At 36.1% G+C, this 15,444-nt stretch overlaps 1 protein-coding gene across 9 annotated transcripts in view; it reads right to left on the minus strand.

Moving 5' to 3' along the window:
• The window catches only part of LOC124360274 (insulin-like growth factor 2 mRNA-binding protein 1), an 86,760-nt gene extending 80,792 nt beyond the window's left edge, over positions 1–5,968 (minus strand). For 4 of the 9 annotated variants that reach the window (XM_046813735.1, XM_046813734.1, XM_046813738.1 and 1 more), the window contains exon 1: positions 5,830–5,962. Coding sequence is in view for 1 of the 9 variants with exons in the window: in XM_046813740.1 (XP_046669696.1) it covers positions 5,830–5,837 (8 nt within the window). In the remaining 8 variants the exon portion in view is untranslated. Of the gene's footprint in view, positions 1–5,829 lie in introns of all 9 variants that reach the window. The other 5 variants (XM_046813737.1, XM_046813733.1, XM_046813732.1 and 2 more) reach the window with 4 other exon arrangements.
• Between the last annotated feature and the right edge of the window lie 9,476 nt (positions 5,969–15,444).

Below are 15,444 nucleotides of genomic sequence, written 5' to 3' on the forward strand. Positions count from 1 at the left end.
ACACTTTCAAGAATTTGTTTATTTTTCAAACTCCGACAACACCAGATATGTCAACCGGAAATATCATAACGGGATGGAAGCAGTTGGACATTTTACTTATTTTCATAATCAACGTTACATTTTCATCCGGAAATTTACTTAAACTGATTTTAAGTTTGAATTTTTCATTAACTGAGAAATATTTCTAAGGAGATATACCACGAAAATTCTGGCACTCAAAAAATAATGTGTCTTAACTTTTAAGAAATTGAATAATTTTGTCCTTGAAACGAATTATTATTTTTGAACGAATGAAAGAATTACGAAGCCAATACTATGTACAGTGGCAAAATTTCAATATAAAAATTATCCATGCAAGGGGTAAAGCTCATGCATCCTTGCCACCATGGAGGTATACAGAACAATACAGTCTACAGTAACACACAACTACATAAAACAGATAATTTGGAAAAGGTAAGCTACTTCTTCTTCTACAGATAACGACGACAGTTGATCTGCTAACGTCATTTGTAAACAAAGAAACGCTACGGTCGGTCATAAATAATGCCAAGTGGAACAGTTTCGAAGCTGGAAACGTGTTCTAAAATGAAACAATACATTTCAATAGATAGAATTTACATTACGACAATCGTATTGTAGTAAATCGATTTATTAGGTTATTTCATAAAGAAATCGAATATGAGATAGTTATTGAGATGACCCTGACAGTTTCCACGATTTTTCCTTAATCAAAATAGGAAACGATGGTAAAGAAGAGGTTTTTACTAGTAAGCTCGTTTTAGGCGGAAAATAAGGGTTTCCGGGCACTAAACTCACAATTACAGTTTCATGAATTAGTTTAGTATCATCGCGATCACGACTCTGTGAATGAGTAATTTGTCCAAGCAATTATCTTAATATCCAGTTATTCCAAGTGGAATCACAATGAGGTAAAGTCATGTCGAGTTTATATTAGTACTTATGTCTTGGCCGTAAAAGCTCTCATAGCATGAGCCAGTTCAGTTTACTACTAATTGAGAGGGACTTGCAATACATCAGAAAGTCACACTCCCGTGATCCGGGCACAGTGGAAACCCGAGTAATCCGAGAGGTAGCGCCCAGTACTATACATTCCTGGAAATATTTCGTAACGATATTGCTCTCTCCCTCCGTGATCGGAGCTAGCCCTCGTGGCAGAGCCGTACACAAGCAAGACTCTCGCAATCAAAAGGGGTCTCGTAAGACCGATCCCTTCCACACACAAAGGGAAGAAAAGTCAATTATGGCTTCCAAGGCTATGAGACATCACATCAAATCGGACCGGAGGGCGGTCCACGTGCTTGTACCACTTCCTGCACCTGGACCATCTATTTACCTCCGGCTTCTTACATTGTCCGATATTCGTCTATGCGATAATATCGTACGCGGTGCCCAGTCCAAAATTCAACGATTTGAACCAGTGTCTTGAAAATTCAAACACGGTTGCTGGGCGTATCGGGAAGTGGTATTTTTAGAATCAACCCCTCCTCATATACAAAATATTAAAAATGTGTTCAAAATCCTACTTTCCAAGCTCCGCCAAACACAAGCTCGGTCTCTCATAACAATGTATGGTAAAATTATTCACTTCTTGCATATTTTAATGTTCGATGTATATATTATTAATATTAGAAGAATGAGTACTAGGGCTTTTCATTTATTGTTTCATTCCATATTATAACTGTTTGGATAAATATCCACTCTGTGTCAATGTTTGTGTCAATGTTCGAAATCCTACATTTTTATTTATAAAACAATAAGAATAATTTGGTTTTTGTTTAACGGTTACAAAATTTGTAACAATACGCCGCATGGTGAAAAGTTTGAGGGAAATATACATGTGATTGAAAAACTTCTGTACTATCAATTACATGATATCATAAGTTGGTTTACCGTTAAAACATTTTCTAAATACAACAACCTCAGCGTTTTCTATACGACCTAGTACTTTCGTCTGGGTCATATATTAGAATACAAACCACTCCTTCCTGTCCATTGTGGTCGCAATGTAAGCCCTTTGTCCGAACGGGATATTTAGGTCTGTAAGGTTGGCAACACGACTGCGACTGACTCATGACATGCTGGGCTGGCGGAAGAAGCCAAGTAATGAAGGTGGCGTCAAATTCACCGGCGATTGGGCCGATGCCGCTCAACAGACAGACACAGCCCCAGACTAACGTGGCTCTGCTCTAACAAGTAGCTCTCAGTATACAGTCTACAGTCCACAGTCTGGCAGCGGTTGTATCACCGTCCGCTCTGCTCTAACCCAACTTATTTATATACCTTGCACTTTCACAGCCTCGCGACACATGCCGGCCGTGCTTTAGCATCAGCACCGATTCAACATCTTTATTTTTGGAAATAATACCGAACACATTGAGTACTTCTTGGAGGATTACTGATTTATCTTGGAGGAAAAGTTCCTGATGGAGAGAATTTTGTAAATTATAGCTTTTGGTGCCGCAGATGATTATGATGAAAATAAACGCACAACGAAAAAGAGAGGGGAGAGGATTCTAACCGAATAGTTGAATGAAGGAGTGTTATGCTACTAAGCCCTGCAATGTTATTTATGAATCTCTTTACTGTGTATTAATTATATAAGTTGTGATAAATTACCATTTTTATCCAACGGGGCTAGAGCTACAATTTTATAAGGGGATGAAAGTACTGTGGGAACGAAGCAATTTTGAAAAGACGCTAAATTTATTCGAAGATGTTTTGTATTTATTTTCATAAAGCAGAAATGAGGAATTAAAATTGTTATGTATAAAATAAAATGTGCAAAACCTACGTACAGGGCAGCATGGTTTTTATGAGCACAGAAATGGAAAAACCTAATTTATACGATTAATATGGCAAAATAGAGTTCAAGGCTTCAAGGAATAAAAGCTCAACAAAAGATGCTCCAACTGAAGTTGGAGAGTTCAAGACGGTGGTAGATCGGACTAAAGTATTGGTGGAGAATTGAGTAAAGATTCTCGTTAAATGATCAGATTACACTTCTATCTCGATTGTAAACTGTAGACTAAATAATAAATGTAACCAAATATACCACAAAATATATGCAAAGGTTTTAAACTCAGAAAATACAATTTTAAGAGGCATTTAATTGGGGTTAATAATACCGCTGTCTCGATTATTGAAAAAATGCATAAGACTTTATTGAGTTTGTATTCTTGCCGATAAATACGAGACAACTATTAGGGACATCTCACGGCCTCGACACGCCTATTCGGCGCAGCGCCGGCTACTGAGTCAGGCCACTTCCGTTCCGACATAACCTAACTTTTGGAATTTAGACTTTGGCCGGCCCAGTTCAACATGCTCAGACAATTCCCGTCACTTATAGGCGTAGATTGGTTCATATTGTGGGTTCGTGATTACGTTTTGCGTCACTGATAAATGTAGAATTATTCAGATGTAATAATTCCGAGTTTGCAGAAATACGAAATATACGATCGGCGGTCATTATTATCTATTAGGTAGGCCTGTCGATACCGACGCAATACAGAGACGTGAAGCAAGTCGAATATAGAATATTTAGGAAATGACAAAGTGGAGAGGAGGAGTAGGAGTAAGACGGGAAGACAGGGGACGGGAGAGCGAGCATGGCGGCGGGCGGTGGCGGCCATACTGCTGTGGGTGAGCGCAAGGGCGAGGGTGGCTGCGGGTCATTACCCTCTGGCCTTCTCCGACCTTCCTATACCTGTCTGTAGTAGTATCATCGGCGCACTACTTCTATCATTGTTACCGCTTTCAACTAATCACGTATTTTAACTGACTGTTATCTGTATACGGTATTATGTTAATATATTCTATTTTCAAAAAAAAAAAGCTAAAATGTTATAAAACCATCTAATAACAAAGTTACCGACTCAAGAGTTGACTGGGCATGCTGTTCTAACGAAAAGCAGTTTCTTTGTATACTCATTGTATACTACATCGTCTTCAATATTACGACTGTAATTAATTCATTACAGTGGGAGAGACTGGAGTGTAATAAAATATTCTGGCCTCCTTCACCCTGAGAGGGCAGGTAGGGAACAAGGGACACAATAAGGAAATACAAACAGCCTTTGTGAGACTAGGGTAAGCGAAGTGAAGGGTGGGAGTACCAGTACAATGTGTGACACTTGTGACCAGGGGTGACCGAGGCAGGACCACAGGGATACTTGGAGGGAAGAATAACCTGTTTACCGACCAACCGTGGACTACAGACCACCTGTCTCGGCACTTCCGCACAATACACGATATTCACCAGGAAATGCAATTTGCAAATTCTCACAAATAAATATTACATTTATAAGCATTAACTGTATACTTATTTATCAATATGTATAACACGGAATTGAAAACGTAAGGGGATTGTTCTAAATACAGCATACCAGATTTAAAAATATGTCCAATAGGAAAATTTTAATAAATATCAATTTCTTTTTACTCCTAACTGCAAGCCTTTTAATAAAAATTTTGTTTAACTCATATAACTTATAGCGTTAAAAACGAGTTTAATCCATCACAAAACATTTAGAAGATAGCGCCAACAGATATTTGTCTTGATAAAAATATATTTTTTTCTACTAAGTTATTTTTAATTGAAAAAAGAAACAGATTTCTATAGAACTTTCAAGTATGAAACAAAATACGACGTTATAAATAATAAAATATGCATATTACTTAACACTTAAAATACAACCGAAAAATTACAAATATGTAATATACACTTACATATATTATTGAAAATTAGAATGAAGTAGTAAATATTACATTAGTTTTAAATTCCAACTGCTGAATAAATTGATGTAAGGTAAATCCCTGAAAATCTTCCCCTTCTGCTTAAATAAAACAATGTCCTTAGAGGAACAAGAGCTAAGGAGTGAGTGCGTGTCCATTTGTAAAGAATACAAAACATTTCAAAACACGCGTTTATCATAATAAACATCAGGTGAAGGGTGCCCATCTCAACCGCTAACCCCCCGAAATGGGGAGGGCCAGGCTGGGGGCCGGTTCTTACAATACAACAGGAAATGCAATACAATGGACTTGCACTTGCTCTCATGTATCCTATGTGTTTACAAAATAAGTAGACAGGCAAGCAATCATAGAGGCATTGAACTCTAGACCAACCACGTTGTAACGTTGCCCGGAAATGACCGAGCAAACCGGAAGCGGTGAGTTTAAGAATCTATTGGTGCCAAAAAAACTCAACGAAAAATACAAGAACGTTACTTCTGAGACCAACAAGCAAATATAATAATTTGTTAGCCATTTGGTAAAAGTACGTACGGCAGTATTTAAATTTCCAACTGCTACCTAAATTGCAATACATAAATATAAATATCCTGTACTAAATTAAAACTAAGTTTTATTCTCAAGAACTTGTAACACAGGTTAAATTTGATATAAATACACAAAAACGCCAATACAGGCCAACTTTTAAAATGGACAATTTAAAATGTGCTTCAAACTCAGTGACCTTGAAGAATAAAGTAATTACAACTTATGCCTGGAAGTTGGAAAACTACTAGTAGTAAAGTTAATAAATTGTTTAGTGAAGCAATGAATTAGGCAATAAGAAAAATGAACCATTATGCAACATAAATGACTAGCAACACTACGACAGGGCCGGCACAGGCCACACACGCCCCTGATCCAGGCCTCTCGCAGTGATGCCACCGCACTAAACAAAACACTGCCACTGCCAGTGGGAAATTGTGGTGATTTCGTTGACATAAAAACTCGAGACATTACACTAACAAAACCTGTGTAGCACTATATTAAACCATAATCATAACAATAAATGAATACCTGTTCATAAAACAATAACAAAACACTATTTAAAAGAGTCCACGCACTGTCTACGCACTGAACATGCTCGTGTGAAGGTCCGACCGCGAGACGAGAAAGGGCGAACGCTGCCGAATGTTCAACTATCGCTCCTCCCCACCCCGGCGTGCCTGCTCCCCTCCACCGCTCTACGCCGGTCGCTGCTGCCCTCCCGCGGCTCCCTCCTGTACCACGACACGGGAGGGGAGGCGACGACCACCATTTTGTAAAGTGCGAATTAAAATGGCGAAATTTTCGCAATACCGGCATGTATTGGCATAGAAATCCTTACACACTAGTATCAATCGCTATCTAATTTAATACAATTAATTTTTTATTCAATAATAAATTTTAATTATTTTCTATATTGTAAACCAGTAATAAACTATTTTTGTCGCATATAGTTTATATGTTCGCACCTTGGAGCTTCAAAACAATTTAAGATATGTTTCCTACTTAATTTATTGAGATGTAAAACTGAACTAGAAAATAGTTCAGTATCCAATTGAGGAATACGTTTATTCAAGAATGCATCAGCAAGATTTAGTTAGCAGATGTACTAAACATACACAATATGGGAACCAGCATGTATTTGATTAGATTAAGAATTTAACATATTGTACAATTCTTTTTCCATCAAACAAAAGGCATTGGATTTGTTTCTAGTCAGCTTAGGGAAGAAACGCAGAACAATATGTAGGTTGGGTATTTTGTTTTTGATCTGCTAATATGTAAACCCGAACAATAATGAAACTTATGTACACTTCATCCTTAAAGTTACGGGATTTAGACTACATTCATCTATCATGTAACAGTCAATCGAACTTAACAAATTATCATAACGAAAGTAATAAACCGATGTGACAGAGCATCCAAGACCCAACAGCACGTAATGTCTGCCTGGCATTTCCCTATAGTTATACCAACATTGCTGCCCTATGACCTTTTGACCCCCAAACTCAATAGGGGATTCTTTGGATCTAGTGGAACATATTCATATAAAATATTTTGGGTCATCACACTGAGATTCAATGCTAACATGTTCCATTAATACAGAGCAATAAAAGGTTTTATATAAATATAATACTTTAGATAATTTTCTTATTGTGTAAACGAATTTCTTAGTTAGGCATAGACATAGATGTCATAATTTTCCATATATAAGAACTGTAAACCAACGCATTGTCTCTTAAAGTTGGCAAGAACGCTCTTGTTTTGGAATGTGAGAGAGCTTATCAAATGCCAACATTTACACTTGAGTCTCACATAAACATAGAGAAAGTATTCAGGAAGTACATGGGTAAAACTCGCCGGTCCTCGTGAGACAGTTCAGGTCCTGATATCGCTTATCACACAGTAAACAGCCTACACTCAGCCTGGCACGTACAGTGTTCACTTCCCTCCATAGTCGTGGTCCATAACCGGTACACCCAGGACCCTACCAGTCCTACCACACGCTGCCTCGTGTTTTATTTCCGGAACGGGGAAGATTGATTATGAAGTTCCTGAATTTAAATAGGCTCTTGGAGAGTGAATGTTAGATTAGTTATTAATTCTGCTCTGGTTAGTCTTACAGTGTCAACAACGTTCTACTTACAACCAAACTTTGTAGTGATAGATGAGCTTGTTCGCCAAAAGCTAATGGTTAGCTTATAAGTATAAAACGCCTGAGTTCTTTAAAGCTGAGAAGTAAGCTATTATTAATATTATCATGATAAATGTCCTTACTTCCCCGTTTATATCATAATATGGATTGGACAAAAAGATTAATTAGGCTAAAATCTAACGCATTCGATCAGAATTTAAATCTTGCACATTTCAAGCTTTGCTTGTAAGCCTATATGCAAAAGTCTTCATCAGAAGTATTGTTTATTTAATTAACACTCATCCAAAAGTGCAAATATAATCCATAATCTTGACGCCAACTCATTAACGCCTAATCAACATAGGAGTGAATGTTCATTGTTGATTAGAAACCTATCTGTACACTGCCATCTAAGTATAGCTACAATGGGCTATTACTACCAACATAGACTACATCAGCTAATTAACAGGCCATAAAAATTCTGAGATCAATAATGATGATTGGAGGAATATCCACTTCCGCAACCAGACCGGCTCTGTTCCATCAAGCCCGGAGATTCGAGGTATCCAACAGGGCAACTAAGGCCACGTAACGCGATAACAAGGTGATCCCTGAGGTATGATGGTAAGCGAGAACAATTTCATCTACGTCCCTACACCATTCCACAACTGGAAGTTCAAGACATTGGCAGGCACCCGCACGTGGTACTGCACCAAAGAATAAGATTTTAAAGTTCATATATCAATATCTCAGTGGCACTGTCAAGGTTAAAAATGAGTTTGCCGCTTTATTTTACACCCATTTTAACACGAATGTAAGTATGTATGCATGAATAATTATCGAGTTAGTACTTTCAATACGATACAAATATACCCGTGTTGGTGGCGTCTCAATTCTTCGGGTATTACGTATACAAGTATTACTAATAGAATCAGTGGGGTTATGAAGTGTTCAGCCCAACAGGGTTCACTACTCTGCTTTCTGATAATAATGATAAGCGCCTACACGACGATAATTTCCGAACTCGGCCTTGTCCTCCAGCCCAACCTCGCTTTACTGCATACCGAACTCTAGAAGAAAACTAAGGTGGAATAACATAAGAGAATTGTTATTTTTGGCGCTATAATTAACTTTAAGCTTAATTTCCCTGTGGATGAGCAAATGTTTCATTGCTGTTAACAAGTACACGGTAGTCATCAAAGTTGAAATATACATGAGTTTATTGGCCGAAAGTGAGTAATGTACTGAGAGAAAGTATCATTAGGCTACAACCCTTATACTCAGTATTATTAGGCGTTCTAATACTGAGAGCCATCATTGTCCTTGGGGTGCGTCTTCTTACTAACAGTGGAACTAGGAGGGTTGACAGCCAATAGGAGATTTTTCGTTAATAACAGATAGGCTACATGGAGCCTACGATATTATAATATTAAATAACGTATTTTATGCTTCAAATTGTAATCACTTAAGATATATTTGTTCCCAAATTATCACAAAAATAGTTTCTAAAGTATATATGGAGTGTTTAAGGCACAGCAACTACGACGATACGATTCTCTAATACGAGGATAAGGTAATAGATTAAAATTTTATTTCAATTATAGTTATGGTTGTACTTTAATTATACTGCTCATCAAGTGAATTAAAAGACAAAGAAGGATGACAACAGCATCTTTTTATTTTATTAAAAAAGTAATCAGATAATCGTACCTATGCGGATTTTAGATGAAGACATTTTGTAATTAGTCATCTGATGCTCTACGATCATCGTCAATGTCTAAAAGCTGAGGCAATTGTAGATGTAACTATTTATCTGTCCATTGACAAAGCTTTATTTTTCCATACGATCTACATTTAATTTGCCCCATTATGTTCTGAAACTAAGATTTTCTACGCCTGCCTCTTGTTCTTATCCCTAGAATCCTTGAAGCTTCATGAAAAAAAACATAAATGACTATTCCATTGCAAGAGAATTACATTTAGAAGGTGTATTTTTAATTACTTAAACAATTCTGAAAACCATTTCTGTCCATTCGAGTGTTTTGGGTGGAAAGCAATAAATATTCAATATATTTATTTTTATTATGTGAGAAGGTTGAGTGGAGCCTACGTTGTTAGAGGTGCATTAAATGTATGTAATTAGAGTAGTTACTTAACCATATAACCGAGGATCGCACTCACTACGAGACAGTGCGTCTGGAAATCTAAACCAGTGTAAAAATAATTCACAGAATGGACCTTCTCATTAGTGCCTTCATTTAATTTCTTTTATTTTTGGAAGATTACGCCGCTTTGCTTTACTCCTTTACGTCAAAGAATTGACGTGAATAATTGGTTATTTATTTACAAGCGCCCTTTTGTGCCTATATCGTTTGTTCCCGCACCAACGTGCAGCGTCATCTGTGGGGTTCTAAGGCAGGAATATTGCTTATAACCTTTACTGAAACTCCCCAGAAAAGAAGAATGAGAACACACATAACCTCAATATCGGTTTACAGAATGGTTTCTTCTTACTTGATTCACACTATTTAGAGGTGTTTTTTTAATTTAGTTATGACGCGATAATATGAATTGATAATTTTTACTACACAGTATTACCGTGTAAGTAATTTGCTAGGTTAGATTAATTTTAAATTTAGAAGAGCCCGAGAAAAAGCTGTACCGTTGCTATTGATTTATTTATTGAGCACGTTATCAAGATTGAGTAAATTATAACTGATGATCTCGGCACGGCGAGGTGCGTCAATACCGGTCAGCGAAAACATACTCAGTATCCAGGCTGGATAGCATAGTAAGTATTGAGGTTGTTCTGGGATAAATATCCAGTACTAAATGTGGAACTAAAGGTTTTACTGGGGGTTTAATTAAATGGTGACGAATATGTCATGTGCGGGGGCTCAATGTAACTATGAAGGTGATTAAATTGGCTTTCGGATGGAATTATTTTTTTTTTAGTTTTAAATACAACTTTGGTAGGCGTGGTAGGCGTTTGAAACAGGATTTAGAGGCATCTTATATTCAGGTCCAAAGAAAAACTGTTGAAGTTCAGGATATAAACTTGTAACAATATGTCAACTACATGAAAGACCGGGGGGTGACTTTTTTTATTTATAAACAATTTTAATGTCCATGACGAAAATATATTAATAACATTGAATTTCTGTTATATTTAACATGTTATTCCTTGAAGCTGCAACTCATGTACTTTCTGTAACAATTTCACAATTTTATTTTCAGCCATTTTAATTTGAGACTGATAAAAAATTGTTTAAATGGCTATGGAGTGATCAAAAAACGTTTCTACTGTTCTTCTGGATGTTTATCTTGAATGGCAATTAACTTAAAATTAAAATTAAATATTTTCCCAAACAAAGATTTATTGCACCATCGGGAGCTTATTATAGCTTAGTCGCATCATTTTGTAAGTAAATCAAACCTGATTAATTATTTGGAGGTTGGAACGGTTACTATCTACCACCAGGGTTTCTGATCACCAGTGTTTGAGCTTGAGAATTCTGATCGCCAAATGTAATCACCGAAAGAACTACAACTGTAGCTGGAGAGGAGCAGTTTTGAAAGCTTCAATCAGATTTTCAAGACGTCAGGAAAACTAATGACGGGGATACCGTATTGAATGTTAACTTAGAATTTTTCTCAGAACTATTACTAAACTAGAGTCAGAATTGTAACTAATTTTGATACTCATTTAGAGTAGTTTGTTACTAGAATGAACCATTACCTGGTTTAAGGTTACAAATCAAATTTGGTAGTAATTTAAATGTATAGTTGCATTTAGGATTCATAGTTTAATTTAATACTCAATAAAAGCCCTTAAATACACTGATATAAACGTATTTATAACACGAAGGCATGTGATTATCCTTGTTTCTTAAACAAGGATAATCCTGGTAAATGATTATCCTGGTTTGGTAATAATTTTGGTAAATTAATTTGTGGAATTTAATACAATAATAATAGTTGAGATACTGTTTCAATAAATCAATTCGTTTATCTAGGTTGGAAGGAATAATTTCAAACTGCCAACAACCTACCAAAGGTATAAGAAAAAGTAAACGCTAGCTTATAGCTACGGATACTGATGACATTTGCAAGGTACCCAATATTGGTACATGCAGCAACAAGATTTGCTAAGTATACTACGATATTGGTCTAGACGAAAAAAGAAGTTAATGTCGCAGTTGCAATTAAATGTCATTTATGTCACAAGTTATTGGCAGTAATCACTCGAAGAAATCTTATTTCTGTCTGTCTGTACGGGCGATACCATTCGAAAACGAATTTACCAAAATAGACTTGAAATTTTGTATGAAGCTTCATTTCAATATAGGTAACATCGAGTTTGATAGTGGTAAATGTCACTCCATGGGATTTGGCTGAGAGTTGCGATTATTTTTACATCGGTCTTATAAATGACAATGATGGCGATGAGAAAATCGCAGATAAATACGAGTAAATCTATAAACAAATTGAGTACTATAATTTTATTTGTAAAATGTGGCTGTAGCTATAGATTTGAAAATTTGCATCCAGCATTAGCATGTAAGACGTCAGACTCCTGTGGTTTCGTACACATAAAAGTTTACTTATAATGTAAGTAATACCGTAAAAACACGTTACATATGAGCAAAATATAAGGGCGAATCGTAAAGAAAGTTCTAGCAATATCCATGGCCTCATCATTCACATCATACCATCGCCCGCCCGAGAGATTTACCCAGAAGTTAGTTCGCTGATGATTGCTATTAATGAAGATATTCATATTATTTACTCAGCATCCCACAGTATTGAGGTCGTGTTGGAGATCAGTCGCCATGGCCCGTACAGAGTAAGAAAACACCGAATCAATTGTATATAGTCGAGTATTGTTAGTTATACTATAAAAATGTTTGCTGCCTCATATTATATGTTATGAGAGAGAAGGAGAAAACAGTAAGGGGAAATAGCTACTATAAATTATAGCTATGTGAACCGATGTATAACATTAGATACGATCTTAATCCTTAATTTAAACTTGACCTCCTTATAGACGTTGGGTCAGATGTCTTAGGAGCCTTTTATAACAGACAATATATATATATAAATAAATCCAATATATTTACGCAAGGATCCCTCTGAAAGATACCGTACAAGCAGATATGTACACATAGCTATTTACATAATTGTTTATGTTTAAAGGGCTCCTAGTCTCTATTTAAGAAGTTTTTAGAAATTTTAAAATAAAACTATACAACATAGACTACCTATCTTCTGAGACAGCATTGATACATTTATCGGCGATATTCTTAGTTAATTATAAATATATAAATGTTTCTTGTGGAATCTTATATTCGGTTTTGACGTGTAACACAGTGTAACAGTCGACTGTTGCACGAGGAGCAGCAGTGCTGGAAGCAACAAGGTCAACTACCTACTTGAGTTTTTTGTTCACTTGAAAATGCAGAAGAAGATCCCTTCATTTTCACTTTCAGCGTCGCTGTAGTGAATGAATCTGCTTCCCCTGGACCTCGTAAATAAAATAATCGACAGACCTTGTTAGGCCTGTAAGGAGGACAGTGGAGGGAAGTAAAGGTGTTCTCATAAGGGGAATAAATAATGCTGTCTTTATTTGGAACCAACAGCTTTAAACCAAAATACAATGTTACTTTACATAACAAATCAAGTCGTTGACATAATACATGTTACTGGGCGTATGAAGTTCCCAGTGTTATTCCTTTCAATCAGACTACAAATGTTCATTCGGTGTATATATTTTATTTAAGTGACTCTTTCAGTAATTATAACAAATAAATAATGTAGCTACAATTCAATACTAGTAATATAATTGAACAAGGGTTGGTATTTCATTCCTCCAAAAATAACTCCATTATCGTGTAGTGTAAGAATAAATATTTATTGTAGCATTTCTAACAATAATAGTTTTGAGATACAAAGTAAAAGGTGTTGACAAATGCTGCCAGGACAAAATAAAAACAAACAATAGGCAGCTTATAATAAAAAAAATGTATTTATTCCAAATTTCAGCACTTGTGAAGGAAAATATCGTGTTTTAACGATAAATATACGATACAATATATCTACTTTTCTGAGTGTTAGCGAAACCTGTCAATTGGGGGCTGGAGAATTGCCATTTACTGAGCGTTAGTGAACATTTTTACAATAACCTATGGGTCTTAGAATAAATCATTGATCTTAGAATAAAAAAATTGTAAAAAAACAGTACGGTCATATAACATTCTAACGTGTAGTATAGTAACACATGTAGTTATATATTTGAAATGTTAATGCAGCCTCGGCGAAGCCTGTTACGCGACGCGTGGTGTGGCGTACTCCTAAATTGTTTATTAAAATCTAAAACATACATCTGAAAAATAATAGTACTGCAGAGTTAGTGAACCCGTGTTAGAGTATCAAACCATGACACATTTAAAGTGATGCAATCGTTTTTCGACTGGAATAATTTTAAAAAACTGTTGAGGAACGTTTTGGTCACAGACCCATAAGTTGCCGTTTCTGCAGACAGGAAAAATGTAAAACAAATGTTGTATTGTTCCACTAGGAGTGGTAGGAATTTGAAGCTGAATTTGTTGACATGCTCTAATCAGGTCCAAAGAAAAACTGTTGAGTATAAGGATATGAACTAAAATAGTATGCAGATGACTGGAAAGATTAAAATATTTTATTTATTAACGTCAGTTAAAATTTCACAATTTTTATCCTCAGCCGTTTGTATGTGGGACTAATTGCAATATTGCCTAAATTTCGTACTTTAAACCTCTGTAACTCGTTGAGATATTGGAGATTTTAAACTTAAAAACGATTGAATCGCCTTATAATACTTTATCCGTTTGTATTCTTGAACAGACACGTGCACACAAATATAGTTTTTAGGTAAATATAGTCCCAAGTCAGAGCATCAAACTGGGTAGTTTTACGCCCATTATAGAGTATAGGAGCCGTATACAAATATTTTACTTTCAATGTCCTATTATCTTCTAGTACAAGTACTTAGTTCCAGATTTTTTTGTCAGATCACAGTTTTTAGCTTGATCTTGGTTACACACGAAAATTGAAGTTAAATTAGATTGCCAACCTTTTAAAGATTTTTGTTTTGAACGAAAGTGGTGGCTTTTAGTCATTTCTCCCGTAGTCTAATGCTTTATTATGTATGTGTCGGATGGTTGGTTAAAAATGTTTTAATGGTCTTTAGGTTTTAAGTGCATGAAGGTAAAAAATATGAACTATAGAAAAAAAGGATTGTTTGATATGTTTAACCCCTTTGATACCCCCATCATTTCAACCCTTACGAAAAATTAACGTGACTAACGATAGATTTTTTAAAGAAAATTTCTTCTATCGATTTCATGCAAAACGTAGTTGTGTGCTTATAAAATGCAACTTGGCATCTAAACATTTCAATTCTTGAGACACAACACTAAAGTTTGACTCACTTGTTTTCAATTCCCTTCCTTTGCGTCTCTCCTGCAGATAATTGAGCGCAGCGAACGATCTTCCCCGAATCGCAAAGCGGAGATCTTTGAATACTACAAACTTTTATTAGCGAACCCAACGCTGTATATTAGTGTCTATCCTTCCAGCCCTCTTTCCAACTTATTTCCCCACCATTCCTTACGTAGTTAGCAAATCTCTCTCAATTCACTACGAACTCACTCATTTCTTTTTTTACTATCACCATGGCATCCTGGTACTTCCTACTCTCCCCGTAACCTAGTGGATTGCAACGAAGTCCCCCTTCACGGTGTTGTCATAGGCTACCCACGTACTTCAACTATCGCCATTTGCGTCTTCTGATTTCCACACGAGAAAGTCCACTCTACAGCCAGATGTCGGGTGGCCACACCCCTAGCAACGACTTGGAAGCTTCCCATCGTCAAGTTCCTGAACTTTCTTTTCAACCCAACAGCCAATGATCGGTTGAATGAACATATGAAACGTTAATTCACTCATTAAAGATAGGATGATAAAATCTAATA

The sequence above is a fragment of the Homalodisca vitripennis genome, chromosome 4 (assembly GCF_021130785.1).
Source record: "Homalodisca vitripennis isolate AUS2020 chromosome 4, UT_GWSS_2.1, whole genome shotgun sequence".
Lineage (NCBI taxonomy): Eukaryota > Metazoa > Arthropoda > Insecta > Hemiptera > Cicadellidae > Homalodisca > Homalodisca vitripennis.